The 17462-nt window shown below is 40.7% G+C and overlaps 1 protein-coding gene across 4 annotated transcripts in view; it reads left to right on the top strand.

Annotated features, from left to right (window-relative positions):
• Window positions 1–15900, top strand: part of LRMDA (leucine rich melanocyte differentiation associated) — a 666943-nt gene extending 651043 nt beyond the window's left edge. For 3 of the 4 annotated variants that reach the window (XM_062001285.1, XM_062001283.1, XM_062001284.1), the window contains one exon: window positions 12113–15900. In XM_062001285.1, the coding sequence (XP_061857269.1) occupies window positions 12113–12192 (80 nt within the window). In that variant the 3' untranslated portion in view covers window positions 12193–15900. The remainder of the gene's footprint in view (window positions 1–12112) is intronic. The other variant, XM_062001282.1, reaches the window with a different exon arrangement.
• Window positions 15901–17462: the final 1562 nt, after the last annotated feature.

The following is a 17462-nucleotide window of genomic DNA, read 5'->3' on the forward strand; positions in this document are numbered from 1 at the left end:
TGCATTCAGTGAGTCTATCTTCCCTTTAGGTATTATTTCAGCCCTTTGAGATAATAAGGAAAGTTTAATTGCGTTGTTAATTGATTTTTTGCACAACATTATTACCTTGATTGATTGCAGAGTTGATGAAAATGTTAGACACAGGCAGTGTAAAGTATCAGCCCAGTAAGGAGTGGGAGCCTTGTGGAGAATAGATAACCTTGATGTTAAGAGCTATATCCTTCAGATATGTCTTCCCTTGACATATTGATGGCCCTTGAAAAGGGAAAAGCTGATTGTATGCAGAATGCAATCATTAAACCCACTTCAGCTGGCTGTTGATTAATTTGTTTTTTCCTGAAGGATCTAGTTAAAGAGAAGGCCTCACTAGTATCAACAGCAGCCATTTTCCCAGCCTCAGATTATTCTTAACCCTCTCCTGGAAGAAGGAAAAATGATACTGTCTTGGGTTAGACAGGCAAATTGTCTGAAAACATTCAGTCCAACTGCAATTTGGGGATTATAACACTCACTTTACCCCGTTAACTACTGCTTCCTCTATGACCTCTCCTCCCCCTGCCTTCAGTGTCCAGCTTTGCTACAGCTAGCACAAAGTCACGTTTGATGTGTTCTGAGTAAGGCCAGCGTTTGCTCTCAGCAGAGATGCCAACAGGGATGTCAAGCTTGTTTTGTCCAAAGGCTGAAATACTTCAGTAGCATATAGCTGCTTCCCAGGAGCCTCTCTGAAAGGACCAAAGGGTTCACTGCACACACGTGAGTGGTTAAGCTTTCCTTATCCCTGAAAAGACCCTTTTTTCATGTAATTTTTTTGTTATTACTTTTGAGATCTTTGAGGTCTTCAGTAGGGCAGTTGTGCTGTGCATTGCTTCTATCAGAGAGCACAAAGGATGCTGTGGAAGTCAGCGTGCCCAGTACTTACACCTTCAGGACAGATTGTTCCGTGCAGCCCCAGGCTTAACAGCAGCACTCACGTACCCTGCTGTTGGAACAGGGACCTTACATGAGTAGCTTTCCCGCTGAGAATTCATGTCATTGTCTAATCCTGGGCTACCTGCTACCTTCAGAGCACTTTTGATTTTAATAGCCCACATTCAGAGAGTGAAGGTGAAGGGTATCACCTGTAAGAGCTGTTGCTTGAGTGGTCTTCCCGTGGCAGGTGGGCCTTCCTTGACTGAAAAGCATTCTCTGGATTGAGGGATAGCTTCTGTCTCAAGCATTTCTTACATCTGTACCACCAAATGACCCAAGACATCTAAAATATTTATGCAGCTTTAACCAAGCAGTTGAATATCTCGGAAGCAGGATGTGGTGGAAGTTTTATCTTTCAGTTAACCATTTGAAGGGTAGTTGGTCGAGTAGTAGGTAGCAGGTTATTGCTTCCTGTTGAGCGTGGTAGTCTTGAAGACGGTCGCTGTTAATTTGTGCTGGTGAGTGATACAGTGATCAGCGGTGCTTGATTGTTTGGCCAGATGTGTTTTATTAGGTCCAATGTGCACATTTGCCAGTTGGCTCCTTTTTAATATCGGGACATGTTAACTTATGACATAGTCAAGTCTGACAAATTTGAACCAGCCAAATAAGTGAGTAATATTTCAAGCTGTCAAAGTGAGTGAAAACTGATTAAGTGACACACTCCAAAAGCTCTCGCCAATATCCGTGCTCCAGTGGAAAACGTTTGCTAAGCATAGTACTCGTTAGAAAGTCTTTGGTGCTTTGACTAAACTTTAATGACTCTGACCCTAACAGAGGGGTTTTAATGTGCCTCTCTCTAGCTGTTTCTTCATCCCCCATCTTTTCTACTTAGCAAAAGCTTCCATAAGGGCTAAAAGTGCATTTGTAGCCTATGTTTTGCTGTTCACTGTGATTTAACCTTCAGCCTCCCTCTCATTATCATGTTTTAAAGGAGACTGAGGAAGGGGGAAGAAAGTTGAGGCTGTTTTGATATTCAATCCCAGAGGCAGTCGTTGTTAAGGAGTGAAGACTATGGCCACTAAGTATTTAGCAATAGCAAATATAGCATAGAAAAAAACCATCTGCTAAGAGGCAAGCCCAGACTCAGCCCAGAGAACTAGATACTTGCTGAACACTGAGGGTGTTTGGATCTAGATGCATTTCTGATTTCATTTGGTGCTATAAAGCAACAGCTATAGAAGAGAGAAAGGAGATAACCCATTGTGTGGGGTCCAGATGTGTCTTACAAAAAATGCCAAATACCTTCAGCTTCCAGGGAACCAAGGGAATCCAGGGCCTCGTAGCATCAGCTTCGTAAAAGATACTTGGTTTTGAATTAGGAAGAGTTGTAGCAGTCCTATCATTAGCAATTATTTAAATGTTTCCTTTGTTTCTGAGGAAGGGCTTGTGGAAAGGAGCAAGTCATGGCATGCAGAGAAAGTTCCCTTAACTGTATCATAATGTGACAGCAGCACTATTTCATTATGCTCTTTAATTTTATTTGGGAGACTTTCTTTCCCAGCTTTAAAAATAAAAAGCAACTTGTCTTTATTTCAGACGACCCTCTTGAGAATTTTCAAACCAGTTGAGCCAGACTGAATTTTGTATGGCTTGTTCATTTTCCTAACGTGAACTCCTCCAGAAGGAACACGTTCGAGATCCAAAAGCAAGTTTAACTCATGAGATGAGCCAAATTTATGTCTAAGCTCTCTAGAAGGGCTCTGCTGCTCAATTTTTTTTTCACATAGAATTTGAAATTGTATTGGAATGCTTGCAGACTTTCCGAACAATTATTCTAAGTTTGCTTTCTGCCCCATAAATCATGGTACATTGGTTTGATTCTAGCACAGTTACTAAAAGAGCTTACTTCTCTCTTTCCTTTTTTTCCCCCTGATTTTACTGCTAATGCAATCTGTGCTCGGTTAAAGTTTGGGAAGTACAATATAATTCTACTCACTTTCTGTTTTCTTTAATGATCCCGTCATTCTTTATGGTTTAACTCCATTGCTGATTAATGTAAGTGTTATTATTAGAACGTAGCCCAAAGTATAGAGCAGCCTTACAGAAATGCCACTTTTGCATATGTTAGCCAAATTAGCTGAAAAATCTTCTAAGTTAATATGGTGAATGTACACTCAACAGATGAACTTTAATATATGGTAGGGCAGATGGGATTTTTACAACCTGTTTTTCCTCTACCATTCTAAGCATATTAAAAGTGTGTCTTGGGTCACTTCAGCGAGCATACTGTTGCATTATCAAAAGTAATAGGAAGATCATTCAAAACAGCACTAGGATTTGTGTTCCGAATGGGAAAGAACAACAAGTGCTGCAGTGGAAGCTGGTGGTATATGTGGACAATCACACCATCACACTATTTGAGCCTTTTCTTCAGACCGCTACCCAGAGACATCTTTTCGTTGGCACAAACTGATGCTCGCTGAGATGAGCCCACCATAAGTTAAGCTCTTGCCTGAGAGGCTGAAAAGCAGAGGTGGTACAAATACAGGCTTTGATCACGACAGAGCAAGAAATCGGCCACCGAGACTTTAGCAGGCGGTGTTGGTGTAATTGCGCCGTCGGGATCTGTCGCTGCCGGTGCGGTCCCTTTTTAGACAAATACCTGCTGCCCTCTAGTGCTGCCGCGCTCGGCTGGAGCCTGCCTGGGACAGCCGGCTGCTACAGCGGCTTTTTGCCTGCTTATTGAAAACTTCTGATCCACTTTGGGGGGATTTGGTCGTTAGCAGAAAGCAATTAGGCTCCTGTGTCATTGGTTTAGAGATGGAGAATGTTTAACTCGTGCTGGATATTGAACAGTAGCTTGTTCTGCCTTTAGCCTGCTGCTTTTATTTAGACTGTATATGAGAGAATGAGATACATGAAGGAGTGTTTTAAAAGCCTAAAAGAGCTGTGAACCCACACTTCCTTTCCTCCATCTTCCTCAAGGATATACAATGCATCTGAATTTAAGCATCAGGTCACACGTAGTGCCTGGCATGCTGATGCTTTCTTGGGTTGCTTTGACTGCAGTATGCAGCTGACTACACAATTGATGTGTCTAATTAAGAGCAAAACCAAAAAATCTGCTTCAAAATTTCAGTAAATTCAACAAGGAATATCCTATTGTGAAATCCATTATCTTATTTGAGAGTGCAAAAAATGGTCAAGTTTTTTGCTTGGTGCGTCTTCACTTTCACTGTAGAGAGACGCCACCACCACTCACACACTCCCCCACCCCCCCGACGTATTTCCCTGATGATCATTACAATAAGCACAAAAAGGTTTCAAAGAAGTCCCAAGTGAAGGGCCTTAAATTGTAACAAGGATATCCAGAGGTGTACAGAACTGGTTAATGATTTAAAGTATTATGCCCTAAGTGCTCCTATTTTCGACAATAGTAGAGAATCTGTAGACAGCACATGCCCAGATCAAAGCTGATCATGTCAATGTCATTCAAGGAGGGAGAGATACCCTCCTTTCCCCCTTCTCTCCCCCCTACCCTTTTTTTAAACAAAGTATGACATCTGAGGAACAGTGTGTTGATTGTTCCACTGCCAGGATACGCATAATGGAAACATTAGCTCCAAGATAACTTTTAATCTGTCAGCCTAATGGCTCCTTAATGTGTAGAGGCCTTTAAATGTATGTCAGCCAGGGCTGTATAAAGTAATATAGTTTGTGGCCTGAATGGATCTAGATGACTCTGCACCATGACACAATATGGTTTATTATTAAGTATCAGCTCATCAGCTTATTCCCACAGACTTGGACAAGCTTCTCAATTTTCCAGTAACAGATTATGTGAGAAAAAGCTTGCAGTGCATTTTTTTCTTTCCTCTTTTTACTTTTTCTTTTCCCTTTTTATTTTTGGTCCCTCTCCCCTTCCAAATTACAAGTTTCATCCCCAGCTGCATTGGGAGCCCTGAAGTGTATTTACAGCAGGCTGCACTTTATCACACATCAGCTTGACTGCTAGTTTACACTGAACATTTATGCAGCTCCCTTGGCCTGGGATGCAAACTTCACATCTTTGTATTCCTATCACCTTCGTTGCAAATTTTTCCAACATCCTCTCCCTGCTGACTGCTTTCCTTCCCCTCCCCAGCTCACACTTCCCCACATACTCCCCTTTCCCCTCACCCTCCCCAGCTTCCTACAAACAGGCCAGTGAGGCTTGACATGTCACAGTACTTGCCTGTGCAGGATACTTGCAATAATTCAGTGTCTTGGTTTGCCTGCTCTGATTCAGCTCTAGCTTAGGTGTGTAATTCCAACACCATTGCTGGAGACTGGGTAGAGATTTGATTTTGTGCTGTTCAGTAATTTCTTTCAGTGTGAAAGACCACTTTGTGCCCCATGCTGTGGGGTGTCCAGAGGAAAGTATTATCACTTTTTGGCATCCCTGTGCGGGGAGCAGAGTGAAGAAGTAATTCATCTCCCCTGGACGTGAAGGTTACTTCAGTGTTCTTACCACAGAGGGAGGGGTGAATCAGGGCAAGCAGCTTGCTGCTGAAGGAATGTCACAGAATTGTTGAGGTTGGGAAACACCTTTAAGATCAGCCAATCCAACTGTTAACTTCTCCTGGAAACCTGACCATGTTCCCCAATCTATGGGGACCTCTTTGGCACTATTTGGGGGCCTCTCTGTGAGTATTGTGGCCACAGTGTGGGAATTCTGCTTTAGCTCTGTCCTCAGCAATCTCAAGCACAACCTCATTTCTTCATGCACTGATAGTTTTGGAGGAATTATGCATATTTTTGCTTACATTTAGTGTCTCTATCCTCTTCAAAATAAATGAAGACGTTTATAACATAAGGGGAGTTAATATTTGTGCATTTGCTATTTGAGTGCTCATGAGTATTTTATGATACTATTTTAAGGAAGTTTTGTTTAGTTTTTCTTTATTACTGTACTATTTCAGGTCTTTTAAAGGCAACTGTCTGCAGGCATTCACTTCTTTATCTGTTGTACGCTCCTCTTTCTGTTGCTCCCTCTGCTCTGGTTTAAGGAGTCTAGATCCTGTGTCTTGACTGCACTCCTGGAGCACTCTGGAAACTGTGGTTGCAACAAACATTTAATTGCAGTAGTCAAAGATCTCATCACATTAACAAGGACAACTGCAACTCTGCTGTTCTGTGTCACGTTGCAGTTTTTAAACTTGAGCCTCCTCATACTGACAGTGGTTTGTTTGCTGGGGCAGGATGAAAATCTGAGTGGAACTCTTGGAGTTACATGCTTGGCTGCATTTGGGAAGACTTAGTGACACAGGTGATCCTTTACACCTTTTCTTATCTTCCAAGCGATCTTCTCACATGACTGTGTCAGAGAGTCCATAGGCTGGCTAATCAATAGAAACTATTGTTCCGTTCCATCAAAAGTCATCAAGAGGCACAAAATTTCTGTCTATAATTCCCTTCCTTCTTGTCCCATAACTTGATGGTTTTAAGTTTTAAATTACATTTGATAACATAACATGGACAAACAACAAAACTCAATGTGTTCTTTCCATCTCTGACAGATGTCCAGAAGTAAAAGATGTCTTGTTTCTCATTGCTCAAACTCCTGTTCTTGTTTACAAAATGTATTTCTACATAAACAACTATGGAGGCCCAACTATAAGTAAGTGTCTGTACTTTAAAGCAGATGAATGAAGCTTTGAAGGCTGAGTGTCTTAGATAAACATTCAGTGTTTTAGGAAAAAACAAACTCACTCTTTTTTACCCCTTTTCTTGGCATTTATAAAATATCTTCCTGATGTTACACTCACAAGATTCAGTGCAACTAAAAGTGTACTACCTGGCTTCAAGTTAACATTCTGTTTGGGTTTTTTCCTATGGCTGTTTGACACTTAGCATCTCTCCTCTCTGCCCACTCACTCCTAGGCCTCTGCCTTTGGCTGCCGCGGTCCCCAAATTTCAACCTGGTTTGGCAGAATGTTAGGCTAATGTTTTTGTACTTTCAGAGTTTGGTGTTTGGTTTGGTTGGTTTGGTAGCTTTTAAAATGATTTATTAAGAATTGAAAAAAACAAATCTTTCAAAGGAGTACATTTTGATCCTTTCTACAGCATTCAGTTGGTTTTATGTTCTAATGACTATTAAATGGAGTGATATTCCTTTTTCTCTAAACTGTGAGACTGTATCATTTAATTTTCCAGATTTAGCAGGAAAAAAAATAACCTATGTGCTATTGAAGGTCAGAGGATTGGGTTCCTAATTTCTTGAAAATCCCTGATACTTCATTTCTCACTGAAAGCCAAAGTAGAATAGAAAATGAGAATTTGTCAATTAGATCAACTTGTTCAAATTTCCCTGAAGATAAGTATAAAATGCAAAATTACTAAACTCCTGAAAAAAAAAGTGGTGTTTTTTTGTGTCAAATGAGCTTTACTTATCCCTTAGATGAAAAGATTTTTAAGAGCTTTGAAATTAATTCAAGTGATGGAGGTGTTTTACCTAAATCAGTAGCATTTCGGACTTGAAACCGTTTGGATGTAGGTGTTTATTCTCCTCTAAATGTTGTAGGTAGGGAATTGTTTTCCTTTAAAGGAAGTTTATGTTAATATTTAAGGGAATTTTGCAACTTCTGTTCATTAATTGTAGAATGTGCCCAAGTGCCTATGAAAAAAATGATAATGGTCTTGATATTTCATCCTGAAGAGTCTCAAAACAATTTACAGTATGGTAGTAGAACCACACTGAAATGCACCCAGCTTCTTGGTGGAACATGGCAGCTGTTTAATAGCCCATAGCAAAACTATACAACAGCAGGTCGTGGAAAAAGAGATGAATATGGATCAAATACAAATTGGCAGTGGAGGATTTAGACGCTGTACTCAAAGTTAGGTGCAGAGTTCTGCTAGAATATCGAGCCTGTGTGTGTCGTGCTACGCTTATCTGACAGCAGCTGCTAGTACGAGGACCTGTGGTTAGCCCCTGTGAAAGATAGGCAGAGGACTGCATGCTGAAATGTAATCCCTGATGTATGTTGTAGACCAATGTGTTTGACAAACAAATTTAATTGCAAACACTTTGCTGTTTGCACTTGCGGAAGGGTTTATTAAAAACATTTGATGTAAAAATGGGTGCCTGAGGGGAATCTTGGGCAGATGTGGCAATAGGTTTTGATGGGGGTGGTAAAAGTTTTGGCTTGACTACTTAGTTTTAGTAATTGCTTTTTAAAGAAAACTGAATGCTACTGCAGAAGGCTGTGTTGCTGACAGCTGCCCCAGCTGTGATGGTTGAGAGGTGGTTTTTATAGAGGCAGAGCATTAATTTGCTAGGAAAAAGAGCAAACCAAGAATTGCAACAAGATGCTACCGGACAATAAAGTCCCTGAGCTGAATTTTGACCTGTGACTGAGGCTGTATGTTATCTATAGGTCTAGAACGTCCCACGGCAACTTCTTTTCTCCCTTTTCTATATAATACATGAAGAGCTGCCAACTTGGTTTTTTCTTTAGGGAAGTGTATGGAGGTCCAAGTGCACCGCAGCTCTCTGCAACACACGCTCAATTGAAAAGGAGCAAACACGACTTGAACAGTTTTTCTCGTGCTTTAGTATGCATGTATGTATTTATTTATTTATTTGGATAATTGGGCTTTCCCTCAGCTAAGGAAAAGCTGGTGTTGCTGACATTACAATGTGTTTGTGAAGAAAGACTGATACCACAACACATGCAAGCAACTGCAAGGTCATTACTTAGCCAGCGTAATTAGAGCATCCATTCCAAAAGGGAAAAACATTTAAAAGATAAAGAGTGAATTTAAAAATTATTCTTCCTAATGCTTTTTTTCCCCATAATTATAGTTTTAACAGCTTCTAGTGGTGGTAGAAGCAGCTACTTAAGAAAAATTAGAAGCCTAATTTGGGGAAGATGATCCCTCAAGAGACCTTGTGTTGTCATTTCTTAAGAACCACAAGCAGAAACCTCATTCAGGATGCCGTGTCTGGTTTTGATGTATAGGGGGTATACTTAGCTTATTATGGCCAATGCTGGATGTTTTAATTAAAAGACACTGCAACAGCCACAGATATATTGTTTCCCCCTTATTCCTCCCCTTGTCTGTGTGTGAAAAAAGCAAACGTACTCCTGTCCCTGAGCTCAAGGAGTGAATACCATAGCAGATAGATAGGCAGGAGAAAAGCAGCAGGTTTCCTCAATTCCCGTGTGACATATCTTAGCACCAAAATTCTCATTGCAGCCCTTGAGCCTTTTGAAGGTTCTCTGAGTTTTCTGTGTTTGCCAAAGGAAGGTGGGTAATGGAGAGGAAAAACAAAACGAAACAACCCAGAACCAGTCACCATATTTAATTTATGAGCAAGATTATCGTTTTACTAATAACCTTCATGATAAATAAAGTCTCACGGCAACATTTTCAACCGTGCCTTTATCAAGACTCTCTGAGCGGTGTGTGTAATATGCCTGGCAATCGAATCCCAGCTGTGTGCCCGGGTAGGGAATCTCTGTGGAGACAACACTTCCTTAATTTAAACAATTGTAGGCTGCAGGAGTTCAAAAATTTCAGCTGACTTTAACTGTCACTAGCCCGAGCACCTTTATCCCCAGGCGAGCAGCAGCAGCTGGATTTCATTTCCTGCTGCCAGACTGTCCGACATCTTTGCTGAACATCCCGGGAACCGAGAGTCTTTACTTTAAGGATTTTATTCAAGGTGACAGCTCCTCACACTTTAGCGTTCAGATCACCTCAAGTAGCTGAGATATCAGTGAAAATGAGAGCACTTCTCCAGCAAACTCCAAATTTAGATTGACTGAGGTTATCCTTAGGCCTCTAGACCCGGCCTTCACGACAGCACAGGCCTGCCAGTAACTTTAAAACTACAGCGGAGTTTGTAATGATGTCTGGGGAGAAATATTCTGCCAGAGCAGTGGAGGATACTATAAGCGATAGGAAATGATGTCAGATTTAGTTAGGGCTGGAGACAGTGTTAGAATATACTTGGCATAATATGGCACCGGTATCTCTGTCAGCATCTCTGTTTTCTGTCACCGCACACAATCCCGGGCCTGTCTGTAGCCCTGACAGTGTCTTTTCAGATCAGGTTATTGCCAGCTTGCAGACTGGCTCAGCGCAGCACCATACAGTCCCCTTTGTTTGAAGTCTGCCCTTTTGTCATTAATGCACTTGATGTCTGTTTAAATCTGACGGTGAATGCAGTATCTGTTTTCCTGTCAAGAGATCATTGACAATATTAATACCTCATGTCCTTGCCTCATTTTCTAAGCACTGACACCTAGCTACAGTCTCCAGCATTCATCAAACAGCACTCTCTCACCAGCATCTCTATAAACAGTCTTGCTTCCAGTCCTTACGAAATGCAGCAGACCTCAAACAAGACTTTTATCAATGCCAGTGAAAAAAAGGGGCTGAAGAATGCCATTAATAAACTGTTCATATCCTTTACACTTAGAGCTCCAAATGGCCTCGTTGCCAACCTAATGCCTGCTGCATTTTGACTTGGAATGTCGTCTGTTTAGGGGGAAAAAAAAACCCAAACACCCTTGCTTTCCATTAGATGCTTATTTAGGAACAGTAATCCTTTGAATTGGAAACTTGAATGTGGAAACTTGCTCCACCGGTGAAATCATAAAAAATTGAAATTATTGAAGAAGGCTCTGCAGAGGAAGGTAAAGGGATCAGGCATTGCACCATATAGTCCTTATTTGTACTGTCCTGAAGAGGAATGTGTTTTTCACAACATATGACAGGCCTATCAATTTAATTATTTTCCCCACACAAGAGTGTGTTACTATCCTCATGTCTTAGAAGGAAAGAGCAGCACAGGTTAACATTAATCTTGCACAGCCCATGCCTTCCAAGGCTTTAGTTGCTTGTCTGATGCATCTTACCCTGGAAAAATAGATGCAGAATGTAAAAGCTTGCATATTTATTTCATACTGCAGGTGGGCAGAGTATTTGCTACATGGGTCCTGGAAAGCTAAAACAGAAGTGAAGTAAGGATCTGCTCCTCCCCCATCTTTACCCTTCACGTAAGGGAGTCTTTGTCTCCTTTGGGCTAGATTATGTTTGCCCTTACGTGGGGGTGAGCTGGGTACTTCAGTGACTGCTGAGTTAAGACACTGCACGGGTAGAAGAGACCCTTTCACCTTCATTCCATGCATAGGAGTTGACTTTAATTTGACCATACATGCCCGAGGGAGATAAGAACAACTCTGCTAGTAAAATTTAACATCTTTGAGGATCTTCACAGGTGGGATGTGGCTGTCAGCTTACGCTTTCACATACCACTTAGTACCACCAGAGGGGATGCTTTTGCATAAGGTACTGAGATCTGCAGGTACGTGCATCTCACCCACAGCACTTAAGGCTTCCTCGAGCATCTTGCCACTTCTACCCACAGAGAATTGTGTGCCTTGTCTCCCAGAAGCTATGTTCTGGCTAATTTTTGAAAGCATCCTCTATGTACTGATATTTAGCATCATTTATAACCACATCTTGCTCACGGGATGTTGTTTGGAGAGTCACTTTGGAAATGTTTTTACCAAATATGTATTTATATGTCTGAGAAAAGTGCTGGAGTCTGAAGGGCTAAGCATTAGGAAGTCCTAAGTTCTTGCCCATGTCTATCAATGACCTCCCATGTGAATTTCACATAGTCATTTCAGTTCTCTGTGACTAAAGCAGTTAGATGCTTGTGGGATGACTTTCTGGAGATTTGAAAAGTGGGTTTTTTTCCCCTGGATCCACATTAAACTCTGTTTGGTGCTTTTTCTTTCTTTGTGATTTGAATCATCACCCTGTAAACATGTAGCAGAGACCTTACAGAGAGTACGAAATGAAAATCCAACCCAGACTTTGCAGCATTCCAAAGCAGGCAAGAGGTACTGTGATTTAAAATGCAGCGTGTGATGTTTCAGTGTTGCGTCATCCCATTTTTGAAGACACTTATGGACGTCTGTTTAGCAGGAGAGGTCAGGAAGGTATTTGTACACATGTTTTCCCAAGGGATTCAAAACTGCCGATTGAAATGGCCATACTGAATACTTCACGTGAACAAACTTTCTTTTGCAGGCAGGATGGGAGATTACAGTTCCCTCCTTCAAACTTCCCTAGTGAAGTGCTTTGTTTGTGTGTCATGCCCCTGCTGTCTTAATTGTAATGAATTTCCTTTTCATTGTAGGTGTTTTGGGAAAATGCCGCTACGTTTACTATGGAAAACATTCCGAAGGCAACAGATTCATCCGAGATGACCAGCTCTAAAACGCAGCGCTGTTTTGTGCCTCTTCGGTCCCTCCATACAAGAAGCACAAATTGCATCTAAATTTTAAGCATGTATCCAAAGTCCTCTAGTGCCTTCTGCTGACTTTGCCAAGCCTGTCAAGATCATCCTTCTATCTTAGTCTGAGTAGTCGCATCGAGATTGACATGATTGCCTTTAAGCAGGTCCCATCCACCAGTGTGACAGACAGCTGCAGCCAAGCACCCGGCCTGACAGGAGGAGCACTGTGATGGATTGCCTGGTCCAATTGCTGCTCACAGAAGAGCAGGGGTCACACCTGGGGCTGCAGTGAGCATGCTCCATCCCTCGGCGCCTCAGTGAAAGCACCGCATTTATCTCCGCTTTGCCCGTTGAGCAGAAGCGGCTGCCGATAGCCAAGTGTTTATAAAACAGAGAGGCTGTAATTTGGGATGAAAAAGCTCTTATCTGGTCTGATTTTTTTTGCCCTGTGAATTAAGCACTTGCGTTTCTGTCATCTTCTACACACTTACAGCAACGCTTTCACCGTGGTTGTTTTCATTTTGGTGTGTTGCACCCTCTGCCTCCAAATGAGCCTACACACATTACTTTTGCTATCAACCGAGGGAAAACAAAAACATCCTGAAAATATTTGGACCATGCAAATTACTTGTCAATTTGTATAGTTGTTTCTATGCAAGGGAAAAAAGATTTCAGCATATTTTTCAAGCCAAACTTGCTAATCCTTACTTTACATCTCGACTTTTACTGCCTGACCTTCAGAGAAGTGATCATTTTTTAGTGTTGCAGAATAGTGGCACGGCTTAACTGCACATGCTTGGGAGAAACCCTCAATTGTGATATTGAGAGTGTCTATTATCCTTGGTTTATTGCACAAGATATTTTTCTGACTTGTACAGAGATTACATTGATAATTAAATGCTTAAATCTGGAAAGAAAAAAGTGCCTAAAAGGAGCGATAGAAAATAAAATTGCCACCAGATGGGTATGATTATTCAGAGTGGGGGGGAAAGGTCAATAAAAGTAACTGATGGAATTAACATAATTAACTGCTTTACTAATATGGTATAGAGATGAGTTCTGACAAATCCTTTCTAATATCTGTGAGGGAAAGACTATTGTCAAATTTTCAGTGGAAAAAAAAATGCCTGTCCTATATCCTGCTTTTCTGATAAACAGGTTGGACATATTTAGAATCATGAGTTTGTTACTGTGGGGAAAAATGTCTTAGTACTTGATGTGTGGATTAAGCGCTACTAGATACCAGGGAATTAACTAGGGAATGTGTAAACATGTAAACACTCTGACCTCTGGGCTGTTCCAAACCAATGCATATTGGTCCCAGTTCAGAGCCATCACTGTCTGGCTGTTCTTGGCTTGTTTGACAATACTTGGTGGTCTTTAATTACTTTCTAGTTGAAAAAAATTGTCAATTTCTAAAAGTTGCCTGCTTTGGGGGCCTATTATCAGCTAGTGTTGCAGGTGGAGGTGAGCTGGGTATTGAAGTCAGTCGTGAAATTGGGTTTGACCGATGGAGGAGAATAAGACATTGGCAGAGTGATAAAGGAAGTCTTGCTGCTGCTGAACATTGTAGGCCTTACTCAGTAAATGGAAGCCTTTACTGTCTCCAAAAATCTATATTAAGTCCTTAACAGGTACTTAAAATCAGTAGAGAGCATAGAACAATCCAGTTCTTACCACCTGTGGTTAAAATTGAGCTCTGAGCTCCTTGCCCCATACCAGCTGGTGTCTGGAAAGCAGGTTTTGGCCTTGTAACACCTCTGTTTAAGTCATACATGGCTACAAACAAAATGTCAATTCACATTAGAAGTCTCAGGACATATTAGGTAAAGGACAACTAGAAGCCTTTCTTTTCTTTCTAAATCAAAAATATCATTAGAAATATTTAGGGTGCTTGTTGTCTCTCTGGGTTACCAAAATAACAGCAATCCTAGTTTGTTCCTATAATACTGCCTGCTTTGAAGCTTCTGCATATTTTTGCCACAGCATGTTACAGGCAGCGGGGTTCTGAATAAGGGTGTTTAGAATAACCTAATGTCACTTTCAGTCTACTTGCATATATGTTCTTGTCTTTATAAAAGGCTTTAACCCTGCCTCAAACAATAAACAGCACTTGCAAACTGACCGCATGATTTTTCCATCTTTATTTTGCTTGTTTACTTTTCCTAATGTCAAAACCATTTGTATCATTTGAAGGAGTGTTTTCTTCCCAGCAAAGCTTTGGAGGCAACAAAAATATATGTGTTTGGAATGAGATGTGATCAAAGTTGTGTCCATTTTGGGGTTTGTTTTCACTTGCAAGATTATAAACCTATAGTTAAAGACGGTGATGTGCTAATTAAAATTTATTGAGAGGGATTTGCACTAAATGTCACCGATTCTGGAATATAAAAGGGATCATCTATGAATAGTAACTATTTTATTTTACCATCATGTATCAGGACATTTAAAAACCAACATGGATGGGTGTTTATTACTGTTTATGCTAACATCATTCTTTTTTGATATGCAAAGTGTTTTGTTGTTACGTGTCTTCTGCTGAAGTTCTGCTCTAAGATGTGGCCAACTTTTCAAGCCCCTGGGGCTGGTATCCACACTTCATTCTTTCCTCAGTGGGAACTGCATCTGAATTTCTGACCTGAATATCATTTGGGATGAAAGTTGCAGTCATCTCAAAAGAGATTCCACTGTTTCTCCTTTACTCTCCTTAATACATGGCACAACTGTCCCTCTCAAGATTAACTAGGCTATTAAAAATAAAACATTAGCCTACCAAGCTGGAATGATTTTAAAATGTGTATCTTTCCAAGGAACCACTGCATTCTTACTTCTTTGTGTCATCACAAGAAAGACTTTGGCCAGCCATGTTTCTTGATGGTTAACAAGATTTCAGATCTGTGTGCTTGAGTAAGTAATCTCCAAATGTGACCCTTTTTATAGAGAATATATCAAAACTTCAGTCTATTGTTCAGTCTTGTGATGACCGGCACTTTGCCTTTTGGCAGAGAGTCTCCCATCTTGACAATGAAGACTGGGAAGTGAATGGCTTTACTAGGAGCTGCCTGCAGTAGCTGTGTTTGGTGTGTTCCAAACTCTCTGTATTGACTATGTATTGAAAATGTTAATGGCCAAGCCTTTGATTAAAAATAAGAAAACCCAATCTGTAGTCAAATTTTAAAGATAAATGACCAGTGAAAAATCCTCCTGTTATGGATACACAGGCCTGACTTTAGAGGAAACTGGCTTTAATTGCATATGTTACATGCATGAATGATTTTTGGGATTGCAGAAAGTATGCTACTACTGAAACTACTCTTTTCTCCTTTGTTAAGGTTGAATCTCACAATAGTTTTAGGATTTACCCAAACCGTGAATCCCTTTGAAGTCAATGCTATTACCCATGAGAGTTAGGGTTAGTGGTATTCAGAGGCTGGTATGCAGCTCCCTTTTGTAATATATTTGGCTCTTTGGGTAGAGCATTACACAATATCTGCATGTTCAATTCTCACATCTTCTTTGCAGATGAAAAGTCACTGTATGTTGCTCTAACGTCGTTCCCATTTGAGTCAGAAGCAACAAACCTGTCTGTGCTCTAGAAAATTCTTTCTGTAATTTACAGAGTTCACTTGCTGCCAGTGGATGTACTAAAATATTTTAATTCCTGCCAACAATATTGAGTATGTTGGGAAATGTTTACCCCCAGCAGAATTTTGCTAGATGGAGCCTTTGTGGTGAGGTTTTGAATCAGCCCATTTTATACTGACTCACGCTGATTCTTGCCACATATTTCTTCTTTATGTGGTGTGATAGTTGGCACATGAGTGTCTGCTTGCCCAGTTTGGGAAAGTTTGTTCTTTACTCTGTGTACAACTATCTGTCTTTTTGCTTTGTTAAATGGTTGGCATATGTGAAAGAAAGAAATGAAATTCAGCTTTCCAGAGGTGTAACCACATAGCCAAAATTGAGGCTGTATGTTTGACCATTTGCAGGTTCAGTCCGGAGAATCTGATAGTGAATCCAGTGATAGGAAGTCAGGGGTCTTGCATGGCTTGCTAGCTGTTGTCCTCTCTTCCTAAAGATCTCTAGCTGTGTCCTTGTCTGCTTCAGTTGCCACATCATTGCTCTGCGAGTAAGTGATGGCACAATATAGGTAAGTGCTCTTCTTTTTGTTTTTAAAGTGAAATTTCTGCTTCACTGCTTATAATATAACAATTGAAATGCATAGTTTGCTTTTTCAGGGCTTTTAGATATACACCTGGTAACTGTTACATCTCACTGACTCATCTTTTTCTGCTATTTAGTTAAAATCTGTTTTCTGCATTCCTTTCTGGGCATAAAACAAAATAAACAAGATATGGTTGTGAGAAAACAGTCGTCTGAAGATGTTACTGTGAGACCATGCCTGTGCTAACAACTCTGTTTGATAGGTAAGCATTGTTGTACACAAACTCATCCAAATGGCTTCAAGGACCGAGATGTCTTCTGGATTGGAGCCTTCTTGGAGTTACTCTGTGACTGTGAATGACTGATACAGCCTTTGCTTTCCTTATGCCTCTCTAGCAGTATTGGGTAATCAGAGAATGTCATCTTATCTGAAATAGGTTAATGCTCATTTTACTTGTAATATTATCTGAATAACCTCCTGAGAGCTTGGATTATGAGAGTCAGCCCTTCCCCGCAAAAAAGCTTCTTCCAGCGGTTTAAAACTTGTTCTTAAGAAGTCTGTTTTCTGTGGCATTCGTGGTGTGAGAACGTTCAGGATATTCTCGGCACTTCATTAAATCTGGTTGAATATTGGTGCATATTGTCCACATGCACTACTAATAAAGCAACTGAACCTTTCTAAAAGTTACCTTTTAGGTTAGGTGACTCTGATGGACTTGCCTCCAGTGGTGTTGTCAACCTGAAGCTGACCCTTTCTTCTAGCTGCTGACAATTAGATTAAGGTTTAGGATCAGGATTTTCACAAGCCTTCAAGGAGCAGATATTTTTAAGGACAAGCGGAGTCGTGGTCATGGCACATTCACAAAATATCATCGTCATCTGAACATCCTCAGCCTTTTAAGGGAACAACATCTTGGAAAAATATGTTTAGTTCTAGGTTAGTTGTATTCATAGGCTTTAATGTAAAATGTATTCTACTTTATCACATTACATGCAGTACTTGGGCTGTGAGAGCAAGTTCCTAAGCGTGTTGAGAGCATCCTCCCAGCACAAGTATAAAATTCCTTGCATATATTTTGCATTCTGA

The sequence above is a fragment of the Colius striatus genome, chromosome 8, assembly GCF_028858725.1.
Source record: "Colius striatus isolate bColStr4 chromosome 8, bColStr4.1.hap1, whole genome shotgun sequence".
In the NCBI taxonomy this organism is placed as follows: domain Eukaryota; kingdom Metazoa; phylum Chordata; class Aves; order Coliiformes; family Coliidae; genus Colius; species Colius striatus.